At 38.5% G+C, this 22,393-nt stretch overlaps 1 protein-coding gene across 1 annotated transcript in view; it reads left to right on the forward strand.

Annotated features, from left to right (window-relative positions):
- EGF (epidermal growth factor) overlaps positions 1-22,393 on the forward strand; it is a 60,986-nt gene that overhangs the window by 5,625 nt on the left and 32,968 nt on the right. The window contains exons 2-9 of the mRNA XM_005148689.3: positions 3,666-3,797; positions 6,225-6,424; positions 7,409-7,590; positions 11,487-11,717; positions 12,872-13,074; positions 17,990-18,115; positions 19,132-19,254; positions 21,701-21,823. Of these exons, the coding sequence (XP_005148746.2) occupies positions 3,666-3,797; positions 6,225-6,424; positions 7,409-7,590; positions 11,487-11,717; positions 12,872-13,074; positions 17,990-18,115; positions 19,132-19,254; positions 21,701-21,823 (1,320 nt within the window). The remainder of the gene's footprint in view (positions 1-3,665; positions 3,798-6,224; positions 6,425-7,408; positions 7,591-11,486; positions 11,718-12,871; positions 13,075-17,989; positions 18,116-19,131; positions 19,255-21,700; positions 21,824-22,393) is intronic.

Raw genomic sequence — 22,393 nt, forward strand, 5'->3', positions numbered from 1 at the left:
TTGTGTTCACTAAGCCGATTTCTTTCACAGGGTAAAGTTCCCACTGGGGGATGTGGTTGCCAGGACACGTAAAACAGCTACAGGAGGATGCAACTCTGTGCTTTGTTTTGGCACTAAAAGTGCAGGTGAAGGCACTGCTAGCTGCACCTGATGGATGGTTTTATGATCAAGTTCTCCTAAACCTTAAGAAACAGCCTTCCCCTCTCCCTCTTTCTTTTCTTTTTTTTTGTACTTTAAGCAAAGAACAGAACATAGTACCCTCTTCCACTGTTAGCGCCATAAAAGCTGAATGTTCATAGTGCTGTGACATGTTTTACAATAGTGCTGTGTCTGTTGGTGTTTCCTGTTTACCTCTGGAAGGGGCATTCTCCGGTGACTGAGCTGCCTGTCACCACTGAACCCCTTGTCTTTTATTGAACTGCTATTCTTCCACTATAGCCTTTCTTCATCTGGGGCTATTGCTTTCTTTTCAGCATGGGTGAGAGTTGCTTTGTTATGTGAACTTTGGTGGGGATGAAAATGGGCAGATTAATAACCCTGAAATCCTTTCTTCAAGAACAGTTACTGGGAGGCAGTGTAAATTCTTGTAGACTGATCAATCAGCATGCTCTTTCTTGGAGAATCAGTTTTGTACACTCATATAAAGCTAGAAAATCCATCCTGTTAATAACAGGTCATTGTACCAAGTTACCTAGGTACATAGCTCAGTAATCTGTGCTTGGTTAAAGTATGTCTTCTCAATCTGGTCCTGACTTGTGTATATCCACAGACATTCTCAGTTTTTCTTGGTAGCTAGTTCCCTTCGGGAATCACGTTTCCTGTTAAAATGTGAACTTAATGTCTAAATCTGATTTCTCTGACTTCAGTTCTCAGCCATCAGTCCTTATTAAATCTTTCCTGCAAAAGATTATAGTGTCCTTTAGAAAATAAGGTACTTTTTCTTTATGAAGGTATTTACATACTACTATCAATCCTTCTCCCAAGCCTCTTTCTGATAATCTAAGCAGACTGAGTTCTTTAAGTGTCTCACATAAAAGCTCTTTTCCTTACCTTCAAGTCACACTTTTTGTCCTTGCTGTATACACTTCCTAATTTTCCAGGATCTTTTAACAACCAATCTCTAAGAAATACAAGCAGTGTGCCAATATAGTCTCAACATTGTTGGACACAGAAATGAAATTATTTCTCCACTGTCGTTCATTTCTCCTGTGTTTATATGTGTTGTGATTTGAACTTTCTTGTCCAGTAACATGCTAAGAGGTCACTTTTCTGTCCAGTATAAACACAATTTGTAAGTCAGACCTACCTTTCTTATTCTTAATGTACTTTTTATTGATCAAATAGTAGTTCTCTCATCAGTGTTTCACATTTCTGTCTTTAGCAATGATACATCTACACAGTCACTTTTATCACCCATACTTGTGATTTCCTCATAGGCATAATATCAGGTTTATTTAACAAGCTCCTATTGTCATAAAGTATATTGACTGACATGAACTACACTGTAGCCTTTATCAACACAGTCTTGTGCCTACTTTTGTACTGGTGACCAGATCAAATTAACTGTCCATCTTAGTCAGCCAGTTACTCCATTTGAAAACCAGTGCATCAAGGACAGATGCAAACGCTGTCCATACCTGCAGACTACTTCAGGTCTCCTCTGCTACTGACAGCAGCTGTTGACAATGAGCTGAGGTCACCAAAGCCCTCCTGTGTGGGCTGCCAAAGAGCCCTTTGGTTTAAATCACATGCAGGCAGTGTTAGTCAGGAGTAGCTAGTTTTAAATTGGCGACCTGGAGCTCTTGGTTTCTATAGTGCATTAACAAACTTCTAAGATAGTCAAACCTTTCTAGAGGGGATTTGGAGGAGTTATTCTTCTAATGCGGTGGAGAATGGCATGTACATCGCTAGTATGTGTGGGAAAATATGCTCCTGAAATCAGATTGCTTGAAAAAGATTGTGGGTTAGAGTTAGAGTGCTTTATGGAATTAAGTTGCTGAAAATGCTTCTGCTTTACCTTCATAATCTGTTCAACAGCAATCAGTTGCATGTGCTCTGATTACATTTCATACATTGTCAAATTAGTTCATCTGCTATGTGGAACATAAGATTGTGGGAGAACTCTGAAAACAATTTGTAAACATTACTTAGTCTGTACAGACACATTATGTGGCTGTAGATTATTAGCATTCTTATGAACAACTTTGATACCTGACACACAAGAAACCCCAAAACATTTTCTGCTACATGGAGGTTTTTAAAGGGGTTAAAGAAGCAAGGTTCCCAGACCCATGGGATATCAGAGATCTGGTTGCTTGGCTTTCCCTAGAAATTTCCTTCAAAGTGCTGGTGTGAGCTGGTTAAATTGCAGTTCCTTGTAGTTATCATGAAGTACCATTTCTGACCTTCTTTGAACTAGGGGAATCCTTACCTGATGCTCCTCCTGAAATACTGTGGTAATTTGCACTTGATTCAAATAATCATCCTTGATAAGTTACCCATGGGGAAGCATTTCCATTGCCCTAAATTATTGATCAGGAATACAGGAAAAAAAATATTGTTGTGAGCTATCCTTGGAATAACTCAATACATATATGTAGTTTTGGCTATGAATCAGTGTCCTTCAGTGTCTTAATCGATCAAATGTGTCTCTTTAAAATATTTATATTGATTCCTTCTTTCATGTATGTGCAAAGTCAGATGGTAAAACCCAGAACAAAAGTCACTGACATCAAATAGAACTTGGGGAGGGAAAAAGCTGCTCTTTAGAGTAACCCTCACAGTGGTTATACAGGAAATACATCAGGATGTTGTACTGTCAAATGTGAAGCACCTCACAAAGTTACTATCAGATGCATTTGTTTTCAGTAGGAACTGAAATTTATCTGAATTTTCTAGGACAGTCATCCATGTTAACACCAAAGGGGTTAAGTTCTTTCCTATTAGTGCAAAATATGCTCTTCAGTGGTGACCATTCTCTGAAAAATAAAGTCCTTAATTTAGGACTTAATTAATAGTTACTGCCTCAACCCATGATAAAACACCATAAATACCTAAAGTATCTTTTAATTCCTAAAGGCTCTAGCCTACTCTACCAGTTAAAAGCCCAGTTTCTAATTAGTTTTCTTGTTGCCTTGGCTTGGGCTTGTTGCTGTCAGAATACTGTGGGGGTTTTGGTGTTTTGTAGTGTATTTGAGATTTGGCTCAAACCAAAATGAGCTCACTGTGGAGCTCAGTGCTGTGGCAGTCTGTTTGCTGTTTTGCTATTTCCTAAAGTTTGGTAATTTGTTGGCAAAATTAGGGTCAAGATAAAATGAAGCAGCTGCAGACAGCATTTGCATAGCAAATGATAATGCAAGTCACAGAAATAGAGAACAAGTCAAGTCTGTTCCCTGCGTTTGGGCAATCAGAGACCGGACTGCCCAGACACCAGAAGAATGGTAATTCCTTTGGACACTCTTTTAATGAAAAATAAAATCACTGTGCATTTGACAATGAGCAAAACAGTAGTTCTGAAATTAATGCATGAAACAATACATCCATCTTTTCCTTTTTTAATGAAGAGATATTAAATCCTGTGACCAATTTATTATGACAAGGGTATTCTTTCTCTTTGCTACTTTTGCTAGCTGAATTTTCCTCATCCATTCAACAATGTGTTTCAGATATTGATGAATGCCTTGAAGGTGGTTTGGGAACCTGTGGCCAAACCTGTATCAATGTTCCAGGGTCCTACATCTGCTCCTGTTTGCCTGGCTACACTTTGGACATTGACAAAAGGTCTTGCTATGTGAATGGTAAGGTAATTTTCTCTTCTATTAACTAAAAAAGAGCTTTAGACATTTAGATAGCATTATTTTTCAAGGAGAACCAAGCCTGGCTGGTCCCTACTCACAGTGGCTGGGGTGCTCTTTTTCACTGATGGAAAACCGCCTCTTGGACTGTGTAGGTAAATGTCAAGGCCCAAGTGGATGCTACAGAAGAGTGATGGTGAAGAATGGAAAGTATGGTGATGGGAAGATGAATAACCATATTGAAATAAACAAATAAAGCTAAACAATGACTTCCAGTTTAGTCGACACACTCTCTATGTGCTCAGAACTGTAAACTCTCTTATCTCGTCCTTACTCCTTCCAGGAAAATGCAGCAGTACATAAGATTTTGTTGCCTTTGCCTCTTTCAGTCTCTCAGTGTTGACGTCTTCCCAGTGTGTTTAGGTTATAGGGGCAGTGCTGTGAAATCAAAAGCAGGAAGCCCTTATTTTTGGTTTGGTCCATTAGCAGTTTCTTAATAAAAATGAATGCTACTGTGAGTTCTTTCTATTCCTTGCTCTGTTCTGAATGTATAAATAGTTTTTTATGTGTAAGAAGCATTTAAATGTTAAAAATTTTTAGCCTTTCAAAGAGGAGAACATACACAGTTGTGGCCTTTGAATAACCTTGATTTTGTCCTCAACAGCTGCTACCTAGGGAAAAAAATCTAGTTGGATTTTATTGGTTGGTTTAATCCTATGTTGCATCTAGAGTACAAGGTGTGAGTGCTATGAAGTTCATCTCTCACCTGTCCTCCTGGGTTTCCTGGATGTTTGGTTTTGGTTCTTTCCTGGGATATGTTACAGATCCCTTCTGATCCAGGAATACTGGTTTTCTTTTTATGGCTAATTTTTACCTGGGACTCTTGTGAATGCAAAGATACAATCTGACAGGGCATGTTTCTGACCTAGGAAGCAGGAGATGTATTTGAGTCCCTGTGTGTGTAGACTCTGGGCCTATGAACATGCCCAACAGTATTCTGTGCAGCTCCCAAATTAGTGCCAACATGATTACTTTAGTCAAGTCCTAGAGTCATCACTGACAGAAACACATGACTCACAAAGATAGAGTTTTTTAATGAACTATTTTTTGAACTGGAGTGAAACCAAACATGTTACCCTACCCCACAGCGATATTTCTGCACAAGTATCTTTCAAAGAACAATCTTACCTTAATATCTGAGGACTTCAACTTTTTTTAAATGTTATTACTGACGTTTGTAGCACCAGGAGAAAGTGACCGACTGTTCAGGAGACACTGTGGTGGATAAAGAACATTTATGTTAGGTATAAACCTTCCTGTAGGGGTACACTGAGTGAAATACCCTCATGTTTTAAAGACATGAAGCTCTTTAATGTGTGTGTTGTTTACCTGTCGATTAAACCCTTGATAAAATTATATATATATATATATAAATTCTTCTTTTTAAAATGAAGGCTGTGACTGGTCATGTAAAAACTCATTTCCTCTACTACACACTTGGCAGACATCCATGATACTCAAATTGCCTAAATGAAAACCATTGTGGTTTGGAAATGCAGTTAAGCTTCCTAGGGTATTATTAACCTTGCTCTGTGGTGAAACCCTAGAAATAACAAAGAAACTTGAGAAAACCTTGGTAATGTAATCTGCAGCCCCAAACATTCTGTCCAACTAATTATACTTCCATACTTATCACCTGGTTTTAAGGCTACATTAAGACTATTTGGACCATCCTTGTTGCTCATCACTTTCAACCTTAGCTGGATTTCTGGAGCATAGGTCATAATTGGAGCGCCTTTCATTGTAACACTTTTTTGTTATCTTACTGATACTCTCTTACCCTTCACTCAATATGAATATAGTTTTTGTCAGGAACAAATAGTTGGTGTTGAGCTGTAGAAGTTTTATGTATGGATCTTCTGGTTTCCTTCAGACATCTGCATCACAAGAAACTTCCACAGACTCCTGCTTCTTCCTTTGCCCTGTTTTGGGATTTTCAATTTTCCTGTTCGGATAGCTAAATTGAGACCCCAAACCACCTGTCTGTGATAAATTCTTGCTATAGCACAATAGTTGGATGCAGTCTTCAACTTAGGGATACATCCATGGCATAATTCTTGCAACCTCTGTGGGCAAGCATGCAGTGGTTCTTGTGACCTTAGCCTAGGCTGTAGGTTTTGCCATTACTGGCTAACAGACACTGCAATCTCAGTTTCATGACTCAGATTTTTGACCTAACTTTCAACATTAAATGTGAAAGGACCATTAAATTTATGTTGTATTGGTTCTCTGAGATCTGCCTAAAAAGTTATCGTTAAAATACAAGAGAGATGGTTAGATCCTGAATTTTTTCTTTGGCCAGTAAAATACTGATGAGAATTTAATGCAGCAAAAATACAATGCTTATCCATTACTTGGTCTCTTTTGCAGACCCTGCACCATTCCTACTTTTTAGCCATGGAAACGCCATCTTTAGAATTGACACTGAAGGGACCAATCATGAAAGATTGGTGACTGATACAAGTCAGTCAACGCTTATGGATTTTCATTATACAGAAGAGAAAGTGTATTGGGTAGACTCTGAAAGGCAACTACTTCAAAGAATTCACCTGAATGGCACAAAACAAGAGGTAAAGTAATAAGTTTTCTGGAATTCTCTAAATTAGGGGGCATAAAACCCTCTATGGAAACCAGCTGCTCTTTAGGTACAATGCTGTCATTCCTGTTCATTGATTAGCACTTCAGACTTATTTAATACCTTTTGTTGTTGTAATAGTTATGTTCCTGAATCTAGGCTGTTTTACTGGCATTTAGAATACATTTAGTATTTTCTGTGGATTAAGTGAATGGGTGTTAAAAATGAAGGAGAGGAAACTCAGACAAACTAAAGCTTTGAAGACAATAATGTTTCTAACATTCTTAAATTAATCCCTGGCATTATGGAAGTTTGTCTTCCAGATTACTGTAACTCAAACTAGCACAAATGATATGAGAAGAATGTGCTTGGATTCCTACTAATTTTTTCTCAAACCTTCTACTGGTTTCTATAGTTGCATAAATACTTCTTTTAGCACTTCATCCTTTGTTCAGAAAAAGCTGTGCAGTTCATTGAACCTGCCTGATTAAGAAGGGCAGACAGGCTGCTGTGGCTGAACTTTAACACTGGGAGAGCCTTCTTTTGTTTGAGATTGCCAGGGTTTGTGTACCCATGTGGAGTCTTCACTGATGTATTTTACATTGATTTTTAGGGATCAGGGTCCAGCAACAGTCTGTTAGGAGGTTTTTAATCTGTAACAGTATAGGTCTTGGTATTTCATAGTGTGCCAAATGCAAGAAGTTGTAGCTAAAAGGTTAGTCCAGTGTAGTTCTCATGAAGAAAAGTTTTCCCTTTTGCATGGGGTCGCTCAATTCAGAAGTATGTGTAAGTACAAGGACCAAATGAAAGGGACTAGAAAAATAAGACAGTGAAGGATCTACAGGGCTGAGAGAAAATGAAGCAGGCAGAGGAATGAAATGGGAATCTTCAGTCTGGCACTCCGTTCCTTATACTGAAAGCCTACTTTAGGGTAATCATTGGGATGCTTCCTGTTGTCAACTTTTTCTTTCGTTTACAGAGGCTATGTTACATAGACAAAGGCATTTCAGGGTTTGCTATTGACTGGGTGAATCAAGACATTTTCTGGGCCAATAGACAAAAAGCAACCATAGAAGCAACAGACATGAATGGAAAGAAACGAAGAGTTCTTCTAAGAGGTGCTGGTCGTCCCACAAGGATTACCATTGATGCTGAGCAAAGGTAATTTTAACTAGGTTAGTAGTTTTAATTGAAATTGACTCGAAATACGCAAAGTACTATGACTGTGGTTTATAGGCTGCTGGACTAATCTGTGCACAGTGTATTATCTATAGTCCAATACCTCCCTGAACTTTGACAAAAGATTAATAAGCATACAAGAGAGAGAAGTGTGTGAGAAAAGCCCTCTGAAGTCTAATGCAGAATCTATACCTCTTGGTCATCAGGGAAAGTTTTGCTAATGAGGAGAGCTGAGGCAAAAGATGCATTGTTTGCTCTTTCTCAAAGTCAGCAAACTTTCAGGGCAGAGAAAGCAGGAAAGCAGAGAACAATAAAGGGGAATGATGCCTGCAAATGCTGGGAGTCCCTTTTGCTCCAAACATGGCACACTTAGAATACATATTGGTGTATTTTCTTAGAAAAAAAAAAGTCTAAACTGAAAGCTGCACCCCGTTTCTCTTGTCTCTTTGTAGGATGCTCTGAGTATTGGTTCCGAATATACCGTTGATAATTTCTGTCACTAGTAATTTGGCCTACATAGAAATTCTTCTTTCAGCTTCAAGCCTTTTACTGGGAGAACCATACTCACATAAGAGGTTTGGCCACCCCACAAGTTATAGAATCATAGAATAGTTAGGGTTGGAAAGGACCTTAAGATCATCTAGTTCCAACACCCCTGCCATGGGCAGGGACACATCACACTAAACCATGTCACCCAAGGCCCTGTCCAACCTGGCCTTGAACACCGCCAGGGATGGAGCATTCACAGCTTCCCTGGGCAACCCATTCCAGTGCTTCACCAGCCTTACAGTAAAGAATTTCTTCCTTACATCCAGTCTAAACTTCCTCTGTTGCAGTTTTAACCCATTACCCCTTGTCCTATCACTACAGTCCCTAATGAAGGGTCCCTCCCCAGCATCCCTGTAGGCCCCCTTCAGATACTGGAAGGCTGCTATGAGGTCTCCACGCAGCCTTCTCTTCTCCAGGCTGAACAGCTCCAACTTTCTCAGCCTGTCTTCATATGGGAGATGCTCCAGTCCCCTGATCATCCTCGTGGCCTCCTCTGGACTTGTTCCAACAGTTCCATGTCCTTTTTATGTTGAGGACACCAGAACTGCACACAATACTGCAGGTGAGGTCTCACAAGAGCAGAGTAGAGGGACAGGATCACCTCCTTCGACCTGCTGGTCACACTCCTTTTGATGCAGCCCAGAATACGGTTGGCTTTCTGGGCTGCGAGCACACACTGAAGCTGGCTCATGTTCCTTTTCTCATTGACCAACACCCCAAGTCCTTCTCCACAGGGCTGCTCTGAATCTCTTCTCTGCCCAACCTGTAGCTGTGCCTGGGATTGCTCCAACCCAGGTGTAGGACCTTGCACTTGGCATGGTTAAACTTCATGAGGTTGGCATCAGCCCACCTCACAAACGTGTCAATGTCCCTCTGGATGGCATTCCTTCCCTCCAGCGTATCAACTGAACCAGACAGCTTGGTGTCATTGACAAACTGAGGGACACCACTCATTACTGGTCTCCAGCTGGACATTGAGCCATTGACCACAACTCTTTGTGTGTGGCCATCCAGCCAGTTCTTTATCCACTGAGTGGTCCACCTATCAAATTGATGTCTCTCCAATTTAGAGACAAGGATGTCATGTAGAACAGTGTCAAACACTTTGCACAAGCCCAGGTAGATTACATCAACTGCTCTACCGCTGTCCTTCAGTTCCGTAGCCCCATCATAGAAGGCCACCAAATTGGTCAGGCAGGATTTCCCCTTAGTGAAGCCATGCTGGCTTTCACCAAGCACCTTGTTGTTTTTCATGTGCCCTAGCATGCCTTCCAAAAGAATCTGCTCCAAGATTTTGCCAGGCACAGAGGTGAGACTGACTGGTCTGTAAAATCTTATCAGTGTGAGTTGTCACAGTGGTCTCCCTATGATAATTTGTCTTTACACATAAGCCTCTTCCATTAAAGTTGCAAAGATAAAAGCTTTAGAAAACTTTGAGATGCTTCTGTTTTGTACAGCAAAACCATGCTTTTGTTGCCACTTCTGATTCATAGTAAAGTTGCTCAGCAGTGTGTGAAACTCTTAATAATAAAGCTTTTGTGTCCTTTCCTAGCATATTTATACATGAACCAATCTTCTAATGACAGGAGCATTACTAGTATTCTTTGGAATCTTGTCACTTGGGTAGGATTTAAAGGCCTGAACATCAGTATATATATTTATAATATTTTCTGATTTGCTATTAAATGTAGTATTTTCCAGTCTTCAGAATATTCAGAAGTCATCAAAACCACTGTCAAATGCCAGAAAAATATGCTACAAATAACATTCTAGGGATATATTTGCTGAAGTTATGCAGAAGTCTGGGGAGACACAAGTGCATATATTCACCTAGGTGTGATTCACCATGCATAAAAGCTGTACTCATGTCCTTACAAGGAGGCTAGTAAGTCAGTAAAAACCTGTGATCTTCTGTCCCTACACTGATTTACAAAAGTTGTTTTTAGAGACTATAACCACCTTGGTTTCTTAGTTTCCTTATGTGTAAAAAGTGCATTCTAGCATTTGAACTCTGAACTTCCAGAGTACTGATGTTTATTAAATAACAGGTGCTACAGAAATGCAAACAGATATCGATTGTCTAAAAATGGCAGTATAGATTTGCGGTGTCTTTCTGGAACACGTTTTCAATTATACATTAGTAATCTATGATAACTGTGAGGAAACTATGAGACTATGTAACAGTGCATAAAGGCTGTGAGGAAAGGTTTGATTCTTCCTGCTGGTTTAGTACAGCCCTTGCCAGTGGGATCTAATCCATTTTAGAGCCTTTAACAAATTATCAATCTAAGCATAGTGAAGATGGCTTTATGCAACATTGTTTTGTACATCAAAATTCTGTAATTTTGTGAAGACAAGGCAAAATGATGATACTTCTTGGAATTTTTGTGCAGAAGAAATCCAAACAAAAAATCTAAATCCAAACATTTAAAAATGAAATACACATGAATGAGGGATAACTTGCTAGTTTGGAAGAACTGTTGCTAACCTTAGTCACATGGGTAAATCTGTGTTCTAATCTATTAATAACTTGACATATAAGTAGCTTCAGTGCATGACTGTTTTGAGTATTGAAGTTGCATTTTGACTCTGTCTTAATTTAATAACAGCATAGACTGGCTGCTATAACCAGCAGGAAGGTAGAAAGAAATAAGAACAATAATAGAAATGTTATTTTTAAGTTAAGCACTTAAGTGATATGTGGGATTCCTCCCCAGAGGCAGGGGTCAATGGGAATCTGCCTGAGACATGTCTTTCCACAAGTTTGCATGAGTTCCCCTTAGCATGAAGAGCTAGTTCCAGGTTCTTTCTCTGACCATATGTTGGAACAAAGCAGAGAGACAGTACATCATAGTTAAGCTGGGCTGATTCCTGCTTGACCTACATGAGAGAAAATTCTAGGATCTCATTGCTTCCTGAACAATCCCCTGCACAACCATACAGTCTCTGATAGAAATGTATTTATTAAAATAAGAAAACAATGGTAACAAAACATCAGTGTTACCATAGCTTCTGTTAAACAGACAATGCTTTGCTGTCAAAAATTGTTTCAGTTCTAAATAGAGCTATGTTAAGGGAAGATCCTGAAATAGGTGAGTATGTATTAAGGAATTACTTTGTTTTATTATTAGTTTTGGTTCTGAAAGCATTGTGGTAAGACTGAAGAGTTCTGTATACAGGAGCAACTGAAAATTGATATGTAGTAGTGATGTGATCTTGCAGCTATGGTTGTTTGGTTTATTTTGGTGTTTTTCTTATTGTTTAGGGGGTTTTTGTGTGTTTTTGTTTGTTTGTTCTTTCTTTCCAAAATATGCCTCTCTTGCTTGCAGGCTATTATTTTGGTCTTCAGATGGTACTGTTTCAAGTGTACACCGACTGTCTCTCAGTGGAAGTGATGTGAGAAGTGTTTTAAGAACTACTGAAAAAATAAAAGCAATCTCACTAGATCTGGTTGACAGGAGGCTCTACTGGATCCAACATGACCATGGGAAAGACATTTCCTATATTGGATCATGTGACTATGATGGCAGAGCTGTTAGTTTGCTCAAAAACTCTATCCGGTGAGTTTTCCTTAACTTGTCAGAAAGAAAAGACTCATTTCCTGGGGATGTATGAAAGCTCTCTTCCTCATTCTCCCTTTCATTTTGTCAGTTCATAACGCAGGAAGATGTGTAAAGTGTAGTACAAATGGCCTGTAGCTGTAAATCTACAACTTCTGATAGGAAAATGGTAAAAAGTCACTGTTGTAAGGATAATAATATTGTAAGGATAATAATACTGCCACTCAGTACTTTCCATCTTTGAAGCTTTTAGCAAATGATAACTACTTAATCCTTAGAAATCCTCTCTGAGTGTTTATTAGTGGCCTTTTTATGCAGATAGGGAAGCCAAAAGCAGAGATTAAATTATTTGTCCAAGGTCACAGTGGGTGAGCTCAGGTGTCTGAGCTGTGCTCAAGAGAGTGAGCTAGATCAGGTCCTTCCTAACCTCCCCTAAGCCTGTTGTCCTCCGTAGCTGTCAAATGGGGATGTGGTGAAAACTGTTCTACACAGCAGACTTGTTCCCTTCTGCTCCCCAGTGCTGGGGCTAAGGACATCTGAGGGGAGTGTTAGACCCATGTGCTTTTGGGTACCTTTAATATAGACCCATGTGCTGTTGGGTACCTATAATATCTGGTTTTCATGCTTTGCAGTGGTACAGATGCTCCGTGGCATGCATGTTTTTTGATGAGGTACTCAGGAAAAGGTCACCTGTATCACTGCAGTCTCTGTCAGTATGGCTAGATTGGCATATAAGTAATACGGATTGCCAACAGCAAAATGAGAAAAATACATGGTTTTACTGGCTTTCTGATTTAAATATGCAGCACACCATTTACATATGATAAACACAAAGCTGGTTTCTCCCTACATTGGAGCTGATACCTAGGCTTTCTCTGTCACTTGTCAGTCTTGAATAACAGCTCATATAAGCTGTGAGAAATGCAGGTTATACATTTTGCATCTATTATTTCTTGAAAATCTGAAGGATTCTGAGTGCTGGATTATTTGGGAATGTTTCTGGCACCTCATCTGATTTTCATACATATAAGATGTATAAGAATGTAAATAAATGTTAATTACAGTGAACTTGACTGATGCTCAGAAATGTATGACTGAGTAAACATATAGGTATCAGGTAATGTGCCATTTTGTGTTCTTTTCTTTTCTTGTAGACATCAATTGCTTGGTATGTCTCTCTTTGCTGAGCACCTGTACTATTCAGAGTTGAAATCTGGTATGATATGGAGAGCCAACAAGTATACTGGAAAAGTTGTGGTCACAATTAGCCTGAAGCCATCATTTTTTCCACCACTGGAGATAAAAGTGGTACATCCATTTAAACAGCCAGGTGCAAGAATTGATTCTCAGGATTTTGGTAAGTAAACTGTAATGATACAGTTGTAAGTGTAAGAATAATAGTCATAGAATCATAGAATCAGCTAGGTTGGAAAAGGCCTTGAAGATCATCAGTTCCAACCGTTACCTCAGGACTGCCAAAACCACCACTAAACCTTGTCACTAAGGGCCTCATCTACACAGTGTTTGAACATTTCCAGGGACTGTGATTCCACCACTCTTTGGGCAGCCTGTTCCAATGACTAACTATCCTTTTGGTGAAGAAGCTTTTCCTGATACTCTATCTAAACCTCCCCTGGTGCAGCTTGAGACTGTTATCTCTTGTTCTATCATTTGTTATTTGGAAGAAGAGACCAACCCCCATCTCTCTCCATCCTCCTTTCAGGTATCTGTAGAGAACGATAAGGTCCCACCTGAGCCCTCTCTTCTCCAGACTAAACAACTCCACTTCCCTAAGCTGTTCTTCATCAGACTTGTGCTCCAGACCCTTCACCAGCTTTATGCCCTTCTCTAAACCTGCTTCAGCACCTCAATATCTCTCTTGTAGTGAAGGGGCCTAAACCTTAACATAGGATTCTAGCCACATCCTCACCAGTGCTGAATACTGGGGGATGATCCCTAATCCTGTTGGCCACTCTATTTCTCATATAGGCCAGGATGCATAATGTCACGCACTCCTATTTTTCACAGTAATAATTTTCTTTGGGAAAATTCCAGGCCTTGTTGAAGTCAAGGGAAGGTTTCCTTCAACTTCAGTGATCTGCAGTTCCACTTAGTATGTGTAACTTCAGCTGGAGTATCAGGCTGAAAGTGTGCTGAGCATAAACCATTCATTTCATTAATCTGAATATGCATTCAGGTAAATGTGATTTTCTCCTCTTTGTTTACACAAAGATGTTTTCATACTTTCCTGTTAATGCACAAGGCATGCAGCTTTTTAATCCTCCATACAGATTATATTCATCAAACGTGCTCCCTTCTGGAAGTTTTATTCTAATGTGCATCTAGACACCCCAGATTATTATGGCACTGAAGTATTTTAAGTGCACAGTATGTGCTACAGTTATACTGTGATATCTCAGCTTTGTTGTGAAATGTCTGGATTAATAATCTGCCTGTTTTAGATGGACTTGAAACTGCTGTAATAACTATGAAATAAGAGCACTGGGTCTCTTTAACTGGTATCAGTTGCAGCCTACATTATGAGGTGGTCATGTCACTGCCTTTCACTGTAAATCAGAAAATGAAAGTAGCTGCTTATGGATAGCTCACCCTCCTTGAGGATTCCTGCTGAGGCAGCGGGAAAATGGGGGTTCCCAGCAGAAATAATGTCTTGTTGTCTGAACTCTGGAAAGTAGACATAGAGTATTCTTGCTTTAATGGAATAGCTTTTGTCACCAATTTTGATTGGTTATAAACAACTGAACAAACAGTATAGAGGCATTTGTTTGTCAAGCAATAGTTACAGAACTCCTAAGGGAAGATTGCCATGGGTTCACAGATGACATAAAGACATAAAGAGAAAGTAGTGTTTGTTCATATGAACGAAAATGAAACTGTAAATCTCTCTCTTGAATCATTTCTAAATGTCTACTATAAAATAGTCTTTGTCTTTCTTCATGCCAACCAACAGTTTTATAGGGTACCATGATGCCTCTCCTTCCTGAAGCCTGGTATAAGTAGGAAAATCAAAATCTTCAAAGAAATTTTCCCCTTCATAAGCTTTATTTGCAGTGCAGAGAGCTGTTAAGATGCAGAAAAGAGTGTTCCTGGAAATCAAGCTTATACTTGTAAACACAGGGAGCCTCCATTCAGAGGTAATACCTGTTCTGTGGTTCCTTCCAGGAAAACATTCATCCTTGCGAAAGGAAACGCTTTTTTCAACTGACACATTTGGTGCTCTCACACAGGGTAACTAAAGAAGAATAAATTTGTGGTGCAGACAGGTCCACACATCTCAGGGTTGTTACAACAGGATTTGGAAGGTCTCATGAGGCTTATGAGGTGTCTGTCACCATGTCTGCCTGAGCATGAAGATGGAGAAGAAGAAACAATGACCGAGAAAGTTAGTTCATGAACCTCAGGGGTATTGTTTGGGTTACCTATGTCATCTCCACCAGAGCGTGTAGCATAATTTAATTTCATTGACTATGGGCATTTAGCTTTTTTTCTTTTCTCAGAAGATTAACTCTACTTCTTTAACCAGGATGTGCTGCTTTCTGGTGTTTCTCCCTCCACTGGAAAAAGGGTTTCCCCGCCTTTATTAATAAATAAACTACCAACATTTTTAAATGCCTTGCAGTATATATCCCTATATTTCCAACATGTTTAGTGAACTTTTTGTATGACAGTAAGTGTTGTCAGCAGTAGACCTTAATTTTATTTCAAATACTTTCTTGTAAAAATGTCTGGGAAATGATGGAGTAGAAAGAAGCTTAACAGGCTGAATCCAGATGAACCTTTTGGACTTTGGACGTATGCTACTTAGCTTATCTAGTGCAAGAGTGGGATGAAAGGAGGACTAATGAGCCTGGTGTGCAAATTAAATTTATAGCTGTTCTTACAAGAGAGAAACCTGGAGATAAAAGCATACCTAGACTAATTGGATGCTCAGTACAAGCTAAGAAAGTATTTGTTACAGTGTAGTGTCAGCTGTGAATTGTCAGGCCTTCTTTAAAGAAGATAGAAAGTGAGGTCCTTCAGATGAAATGAGAACTGATGAGAAGTGCTCAGCTGACATGATTTGAATTTTTTACTGGAATTTGGGTTATTTACTTTACTACTTAAATTCGTCATGTCTTCTTTTCCCTTTCTTTTTCAAAAAACTTTCCTGGATTGGTCAGGGCCAACAAATACAGAAAAGATAATTTATTCAGATACAGGTTTTCCAGAAGCCCACACAACCACTTTGGTATGGCAGTTTCTGGAAGACAGCCTCTAATTCACCTCTATGTTCTTAAACAGCTAATCTTAGATTTGATGGCAGTATATGCATTTATAAATGCCTGCTGGAATGTTCTTCACAATTTTACTAATGGTTTGTAAAATATCCCATTAACTTAAAATCTTATAAATTGCCTCCGGATTTTTTTTAAATGTCTCTTTCACAGGTTAATGATATTCAGTATACTCAGAATATTTCTTTTTTTTATGTTGTTTTTTGCCCAATGTAAGATACTACCATGAGGCTATTATCCAAGAACAGCTATTACCATATGGAAGAGGTGATGGGAAGAGAAAAAAACCCACCAAAACCAAAGAAACTAGAAAGTATGGTTTAGAATTGTTGTTCTTCCAGAGAATATTACCTTAAAACCTCTGTATTTCATAATCTAGTCAGCATTCACTTTAAGCTTTGAAATATGATTGCTTTTTTACATATTAATTTGGCATTATCAAGTTCTAAAAATTATTCAGTTAAAAAAGAATATCTTCTTGAGATTGCCCAGATGACAAAATTATTGTTTCTGTTATTTCTCCTGTAATTCCTTGGTATCTTAGGTCTCATTAGACCAAACTAGTAAAAGCAAGGAGCAAAACACCAGCACCAGTGATAAACACAAGATGAAGCCTTGAATGTGGTCTTGTTTCTGCTTTATAGTGTTTTGTACGCTTGCATGTTTGTCATCCTGATGAGTTCTGTATTTGAAGACTGGATATCCCATTACTGTATATTCCTGACTCAGTTGCAGTAGGGACAAATACTAAGGGTTCAGTTCAAAATTAATTCTACAAAAAGAGAAGCTCAGCTAAAACTATGTAAAATTCAAGTCTCTCAAAAGATAACATTGATCATAGACAATATCCATCTAGTCATCCATTGATAATGTTTCATATAGTTATGCAAATTCTATTAGAGAAGAATTTGTCATTTTGATGCAAATGTATGCAATGTTGACAATTTCAGCCAATCTGGTGTCAGAATGAGAAATCATTTCAGTTTTTTATAGATGTGATCTGTCATTCCACCAAATGACCAGTGTTTTCTTCTCTGTTGTGGCTAGCAGACTAAATGTCAATCTTAAATATTATGCTACTTTCCACCTCTTGGAATTTACAGAGTCAATTGAAAATAGCACAAGAAAATATTCACATACAAATTTCTTTGCCTGTATGAGCCTGTATGAGTTATATGTTAAACAGACATCACAGGGCAAAGACTGTGTTATGTGTGGGTGGCTGCATACTCACATTCAGTAGCAGCAGTTCAGCTATTCTTAGCTTGGGAAAGGGGCAAGCACCCCAGAAGAAGATTAGGAAGATTAAACCAAAAATAATAGTTTGGGACAGAAGAATAAAACCATGAGTATAGCATATCTGCAAAAGTACCAGCTCTAAAAGATAGCTGAGCATAGACATAAGGTTCTGCAAATCCTTCCCATGAAAAAGGCTACCTGAATACCAGTTTGCCTTTTTCTGTAAAGCAAGAGAAGGAGGATCTTCTGGGGATCTTTGGGTACTTTTTTCTATACCAGAAAATTATTTGAGAGAAATTCGAGCATACCCTGTTGGACATCAGAAACAGTTTAAATGTGAGTTCAAGATTTACAATGGTTGCATTTCTCATAGTCAGAAACCAGCATCCATATCAGTACAAAGATTCTCTAGATTGTGCTAATAGTTTTTGCCCAAAGGAAATGTATGGTCGTTATGATCTGTCCAGTTGATTTATTTTGTTAAATAACGTGAGACTTGAATACTGCTTAGTGCTAATAATTTCCAGCCTTTGTATGCTCTTCCTCTCTTTTTATCTCTCTTTTCTCTCTTTTTGCATATGTGCTCTCTTTCTGTTGCTCTTTTCTGTGCAGGACTGGTGGCATAGGAAGCCTGCTGTTGAGAAGACACATCACTGAGCATCTTTCTCAAAGTAGTTTCTCCTTGAAGGTTGATATGGCAAGAACTCCATTACATTTAAATTATATTTGGTCTTACAGAAAAAGGAGCTTGTGATTTGAACAAAGAAAAGTGCAGAAGAAGAATCTGCAGGGCAGACTCAAGGACTCATCGGTGCAAATGTTCTAGTGGCTTTATTTTAAGTCGAAATAAACAGTTTTGTGAAGGTAATATGTGAATCTCCCATCGGCTTTATACTATCAGATGAAAAAATTATTCTGTTCTTTTACTTTACTCCTTTCTTGAGTGTGAAAAAAAAACACTCTAAAATCTTAAAAATCAAATTGTGTCATTTAAGTTTTGTGTCCTTCCAGGTTCTGAAATAGTCTAAAAATGAGACCTATGAAAGTGTCACAAGGGCTGTTCTTGTGAGAAATTTTGTCTTGAGTAGTTAAAGGAGCTTCAGATAAGTAGACATGCTTATGGGTGCTTATATAACCTTATATAAAAATCAAAACAGATCTATCACCAAAGGTGAAACATTAAAAAGTCCTGCAACAAGACAGCTTTCTGAAGTCCCCACTTTCAAAAAAGACACAAATTTTGAACATGTTTCTAAATGTTTTAATCTGGATTGTTTTAATAAAAAAATATAAATCTATCATTACTAGTAATAATAGCTGTTTTATTTATATATGAATAATGGCTCTTTTTGTAAATCACTTTTAGAAGCATCTTTTTCACAACATGACCAGATTTAAAAAGTCATAAAGGCATCAAAATTCCTAGCTTAAACCAGCCTGAGCAGCATCCATCCAGTTCTCAGGAAATTCACCGGGATTTCTTTCTGAGTCTCAGCTTCTAACCCCCTTTTGGGTTTTGAGAATTTTACTTAAGTAATGTTGGAGCCAAATATTTTAGAATAATTTTTGTCTGAAGAATGTATCTAATGTAATTTTTTTTCTGGTGCAAATAGTATTTAACTGACATTGGAATCTATATGGGAAAGCATACTTTTGAAAATCCTCTACGTACCTGAGTAGGTTTTGCTAGAAGGTTTTAAAAGCTGATGTGAATAAGGTCTGCAAACTTGCTTTTATGTCATTTATTAGGAGAAACATACTTTTGAAAAATGAATGGGAAAAGGAGATACTTTTTGAAGACTGTTAGTTTGTTTCATTAATCTCTTCCCTGACACAGGCTGATGATGTTATTCTGACACAGCAATTGCTTTTTTCGGCAGATATCAATGAATGTGGCTTCTGGAATCATGGCTGTACCTTGGGTTGTGTGAACATCCCTGGCTCCTATTACTGCACCTGCCCAAGAGGTTTTGTTCTGCTGCCTGATAGGAAAACATGCCATGGTAAGTAGCAGAAATACATAAATGCTTTGAGTATGATATTGGAGAGAGTCCTCAGTTAACACTGGACCTGCTGAATATTTTGTGTGTTGTACTGCTGGCTTCCAATCCCTTATGTAAGCAGGATCAGCTTAAACTGAATGAACCAAATTCAGATGTCACATTTACAGAAGTGTAAGTTAGATGCGAGTAATAAAGTGTGAGCCTCTTCAAGAGCAAGAAAGAAAAAAAATAGAATAGTCATGTCTCCAGAGAGACCTCTTTCCTCACATTAGGCTCTGTGGCACATTCCAGGTCGATAAGGAATTATATCTTTCTAAATGCGATCTCTGAATTTGGCTTACGCTGGGTATCCCACAGAAGAATTTACACAGTCTTTAAATGAGACTGTGTAAATTAAATTCATGTTCATCTCTTTACAACAAATAACACACACAGAAGTACTCATAAGATTGTTTAACCTGGGGATTTGCTGCCCCTGTGTGTTTTGTTGGATTTTTTTCTTTTATGAGTTAATCCATGTACCAGAAGTATGTCTGAGAGAACTTATCCATATAACAAAGGTACATCAAACAGAAAGCTCTCTGAAACTGGATAAATGTGAATAAATTAAATGCAGAGAACACAGAGAAGTGGAACAAAAAATCAAATATTTTTTCTGTCAATAAGTTTTAAGGACCATATTTTAGTCAGAGGGAGAGTCAGAGGTGGAGGGTTTTTTCCTCCCTTTATGCTGCACTGTGTTTATTCAGCCTAAAAATTAATTAAGCCTTTCTGAAGTAAGTCTAGAACATAAAATGTGAAGTGCATCCAAGTTTTGAGATCTTGGGATATTCCCAGTCACTTTTCTATTTCATAATGAAGTGAAGCTTAGGCACAGACAAAGATCTTTCTACCTTGTTTCCATGGAAATAAAACACTGGTAAATGCCCCAAGCAGAAGTGCCAGTGCATACCAATGAGTTCAGTCCGGATCATGGCAGGATCAGGAACTAGGGTGTATTAAATATCACTAACAGAGACTAAATGCAGCCATAGAGTCCAACAGACTCTAGCAGTCACTCTATCTATTTTATATCTCCAAGAGTTATTTCTCCCTCTGTATTTAAGAGGGAGCCAGGAGCAGGATTCAGTGACCCAAACATGGGGGTCCAGGGTGTGTGTGACAGCTGCAGAAGGCAGCCAGATGTAACAGAAGACCTATGGGAGACCTGCAGCCAGAGGCTATTGGGGGTTGTGATATCCTTTTGTGTCCAAAAGAATCCTTAGACACAATGCAACTCAGTCCTACTCTGGATGACTAGCTTGAACTATATGCCTACATTTTGAGTGGCTCAAATTAGATAGAAAATAATGTTTTTCTAACACAGGCTAGGGATGCAGCATGGACAGTATAACTCCTTAACTACTGCAGCACAAGGCAGATATGTCACCAACTACGCAACTTGAGAGAGAAAGAAAGAGAGAAATGCAAGGTGAGAAGTCCACATGCTGACCAGACATTTTGATGCTTTGTCCTCCAACTCCAACTCCTTTACAAAGCTCTTCATCTAAAGCCACAAGCTCTGGCTGGAAAAAACATGAGATCAGTTTCTTGACCCTCTTCACTGAGCTTAAGGGGTTAGAACAATCCAGTCCACAGTGCAGTTGCCATGGAGAAGCAGTATTTGCTACAGCTATGCACCATTTAAGCTGGTGTATGTAGCTGATTCAAAGAAGCAGCTGTGGGAAACTTGCATTTGTTCAAGTCTGCGAGGGGTGTTGCCATGTGGCACTAGCATTGGCATAAAGAGATACAGCATTGCAAGGCAGAAGGTGGAAGGAGCATATCCTGTGAATTAGCATGAAATAAATACCCAGAAAAATGTTGGCACTCCAACAATTGGAAAGTAAAGGAAAGCTATTGCCAGGTCCTCAGATGATGCCCTTAGAGCTTTAACCATTGCCACTAAGGAACATAGCTTTCTTTCTGGAATATTCATCTCCTATTTTTCTTGATTCTAGCTCTGTTACTTTTGGAGTAGTAGGAAAGTAGTTTTTCCTCATTCTCTCTTTTTTTTTTTTTTATACTTATTCTTTCAGTATAACTTCCTTATAGTTTTCAAAATCTGATCTATTTTTGATGAAATATAAAAAAGAATGTTTTTTTTAAAATTATTTCTATTTTTATAATGTGTTCCAATACAGTTTGGAGAATTTAAAGCTCATCAATATTACAGATTTGGGACCAAATAATTTTGTCTTTCTCATTTCCTGTAATTAGGAGAGGGTGGGGAAAAAAGATTGGAAAAAATAAAACAAACCACAACAAACCCCAGAAAGACCATGGAAGTGTACTCTCAATATCACACTTCTATTTTTTTCTTTTTTCTTGCTTTTTCTGTGCTAACTTCTTTTGAGGGGGACTCTGCAAAGTTTTTTAACTCTTTTCCCTCTTCAAATTACTGTAGAGCTAATTTCCTGTACAAGTAACAACACTGAATGTAGCCATGGTTGCCTTCAAACATCTAAAGGACCTGTTTGCTTTTGTCCTGAAGGATCTGTACTCAAAGTGGATGGCAAAGCATGCACAGGTATGTAGCATTTTTTCTAGCAGTGTTGACTGCCAAGCTCTATTTATTCTTGGCACTGAGATCCAGGAGTGAATGAAAGCCTTTTACACTTATTTTGCATGGCTGTAAATGATTGTACGAGATTGAGGCAATGGAATTTCAGGCAGTTTGAGTGCTGAGATGAACAATATTTATCTTCATTTTTTAATAGAAGTTTCTTAGCAGCAACATCTGATGTTTGCAGGCCAAATGCCTTTGTCATCGGCGCAGATCAAGGCATCTCCCAGATGTTTGTTGCAGGATACATCTAAAATTTATATTTGAGGAGAAATACAGGTGCAAAATTGGCTTGGGTGGAATCTGAAGATGACTTTATTGACATTATGCAACTCAGGTTTAGAGTCTTTCTGACTTACAGGAATTTCATCTGATTGCCCACAAATGGAATTTTTGCAGTCAGAATAGCAGAAAAATGCTGCAGCCAGTAATCTCTCATCCTCCATTCCAGCAAGCTTTCCAAATTCAGGGGACAGTAGCTTTTCAACTGTATCTTTACATGCTTAGGGATCAAAATAGCTTCATTAATGCCAG

This window comes from Melopsittacus undulatus, chromosome 7 (genome assembly GCF_012275295.1).
Source record: "Melopsittacus undulatus isolate bMelUnd1 chromosome 7, bMelUnd1.mat.Z, whole genome shotgun sequence".
In the NCBI taxonomy this organism is placed as follows: domain Eukaryota; kingdom Metazoa; phylum Chordata; class Aves; order Psittaciformes; family Psittaculidae; genus Melopsittacus; species Melopsittacus undulatus.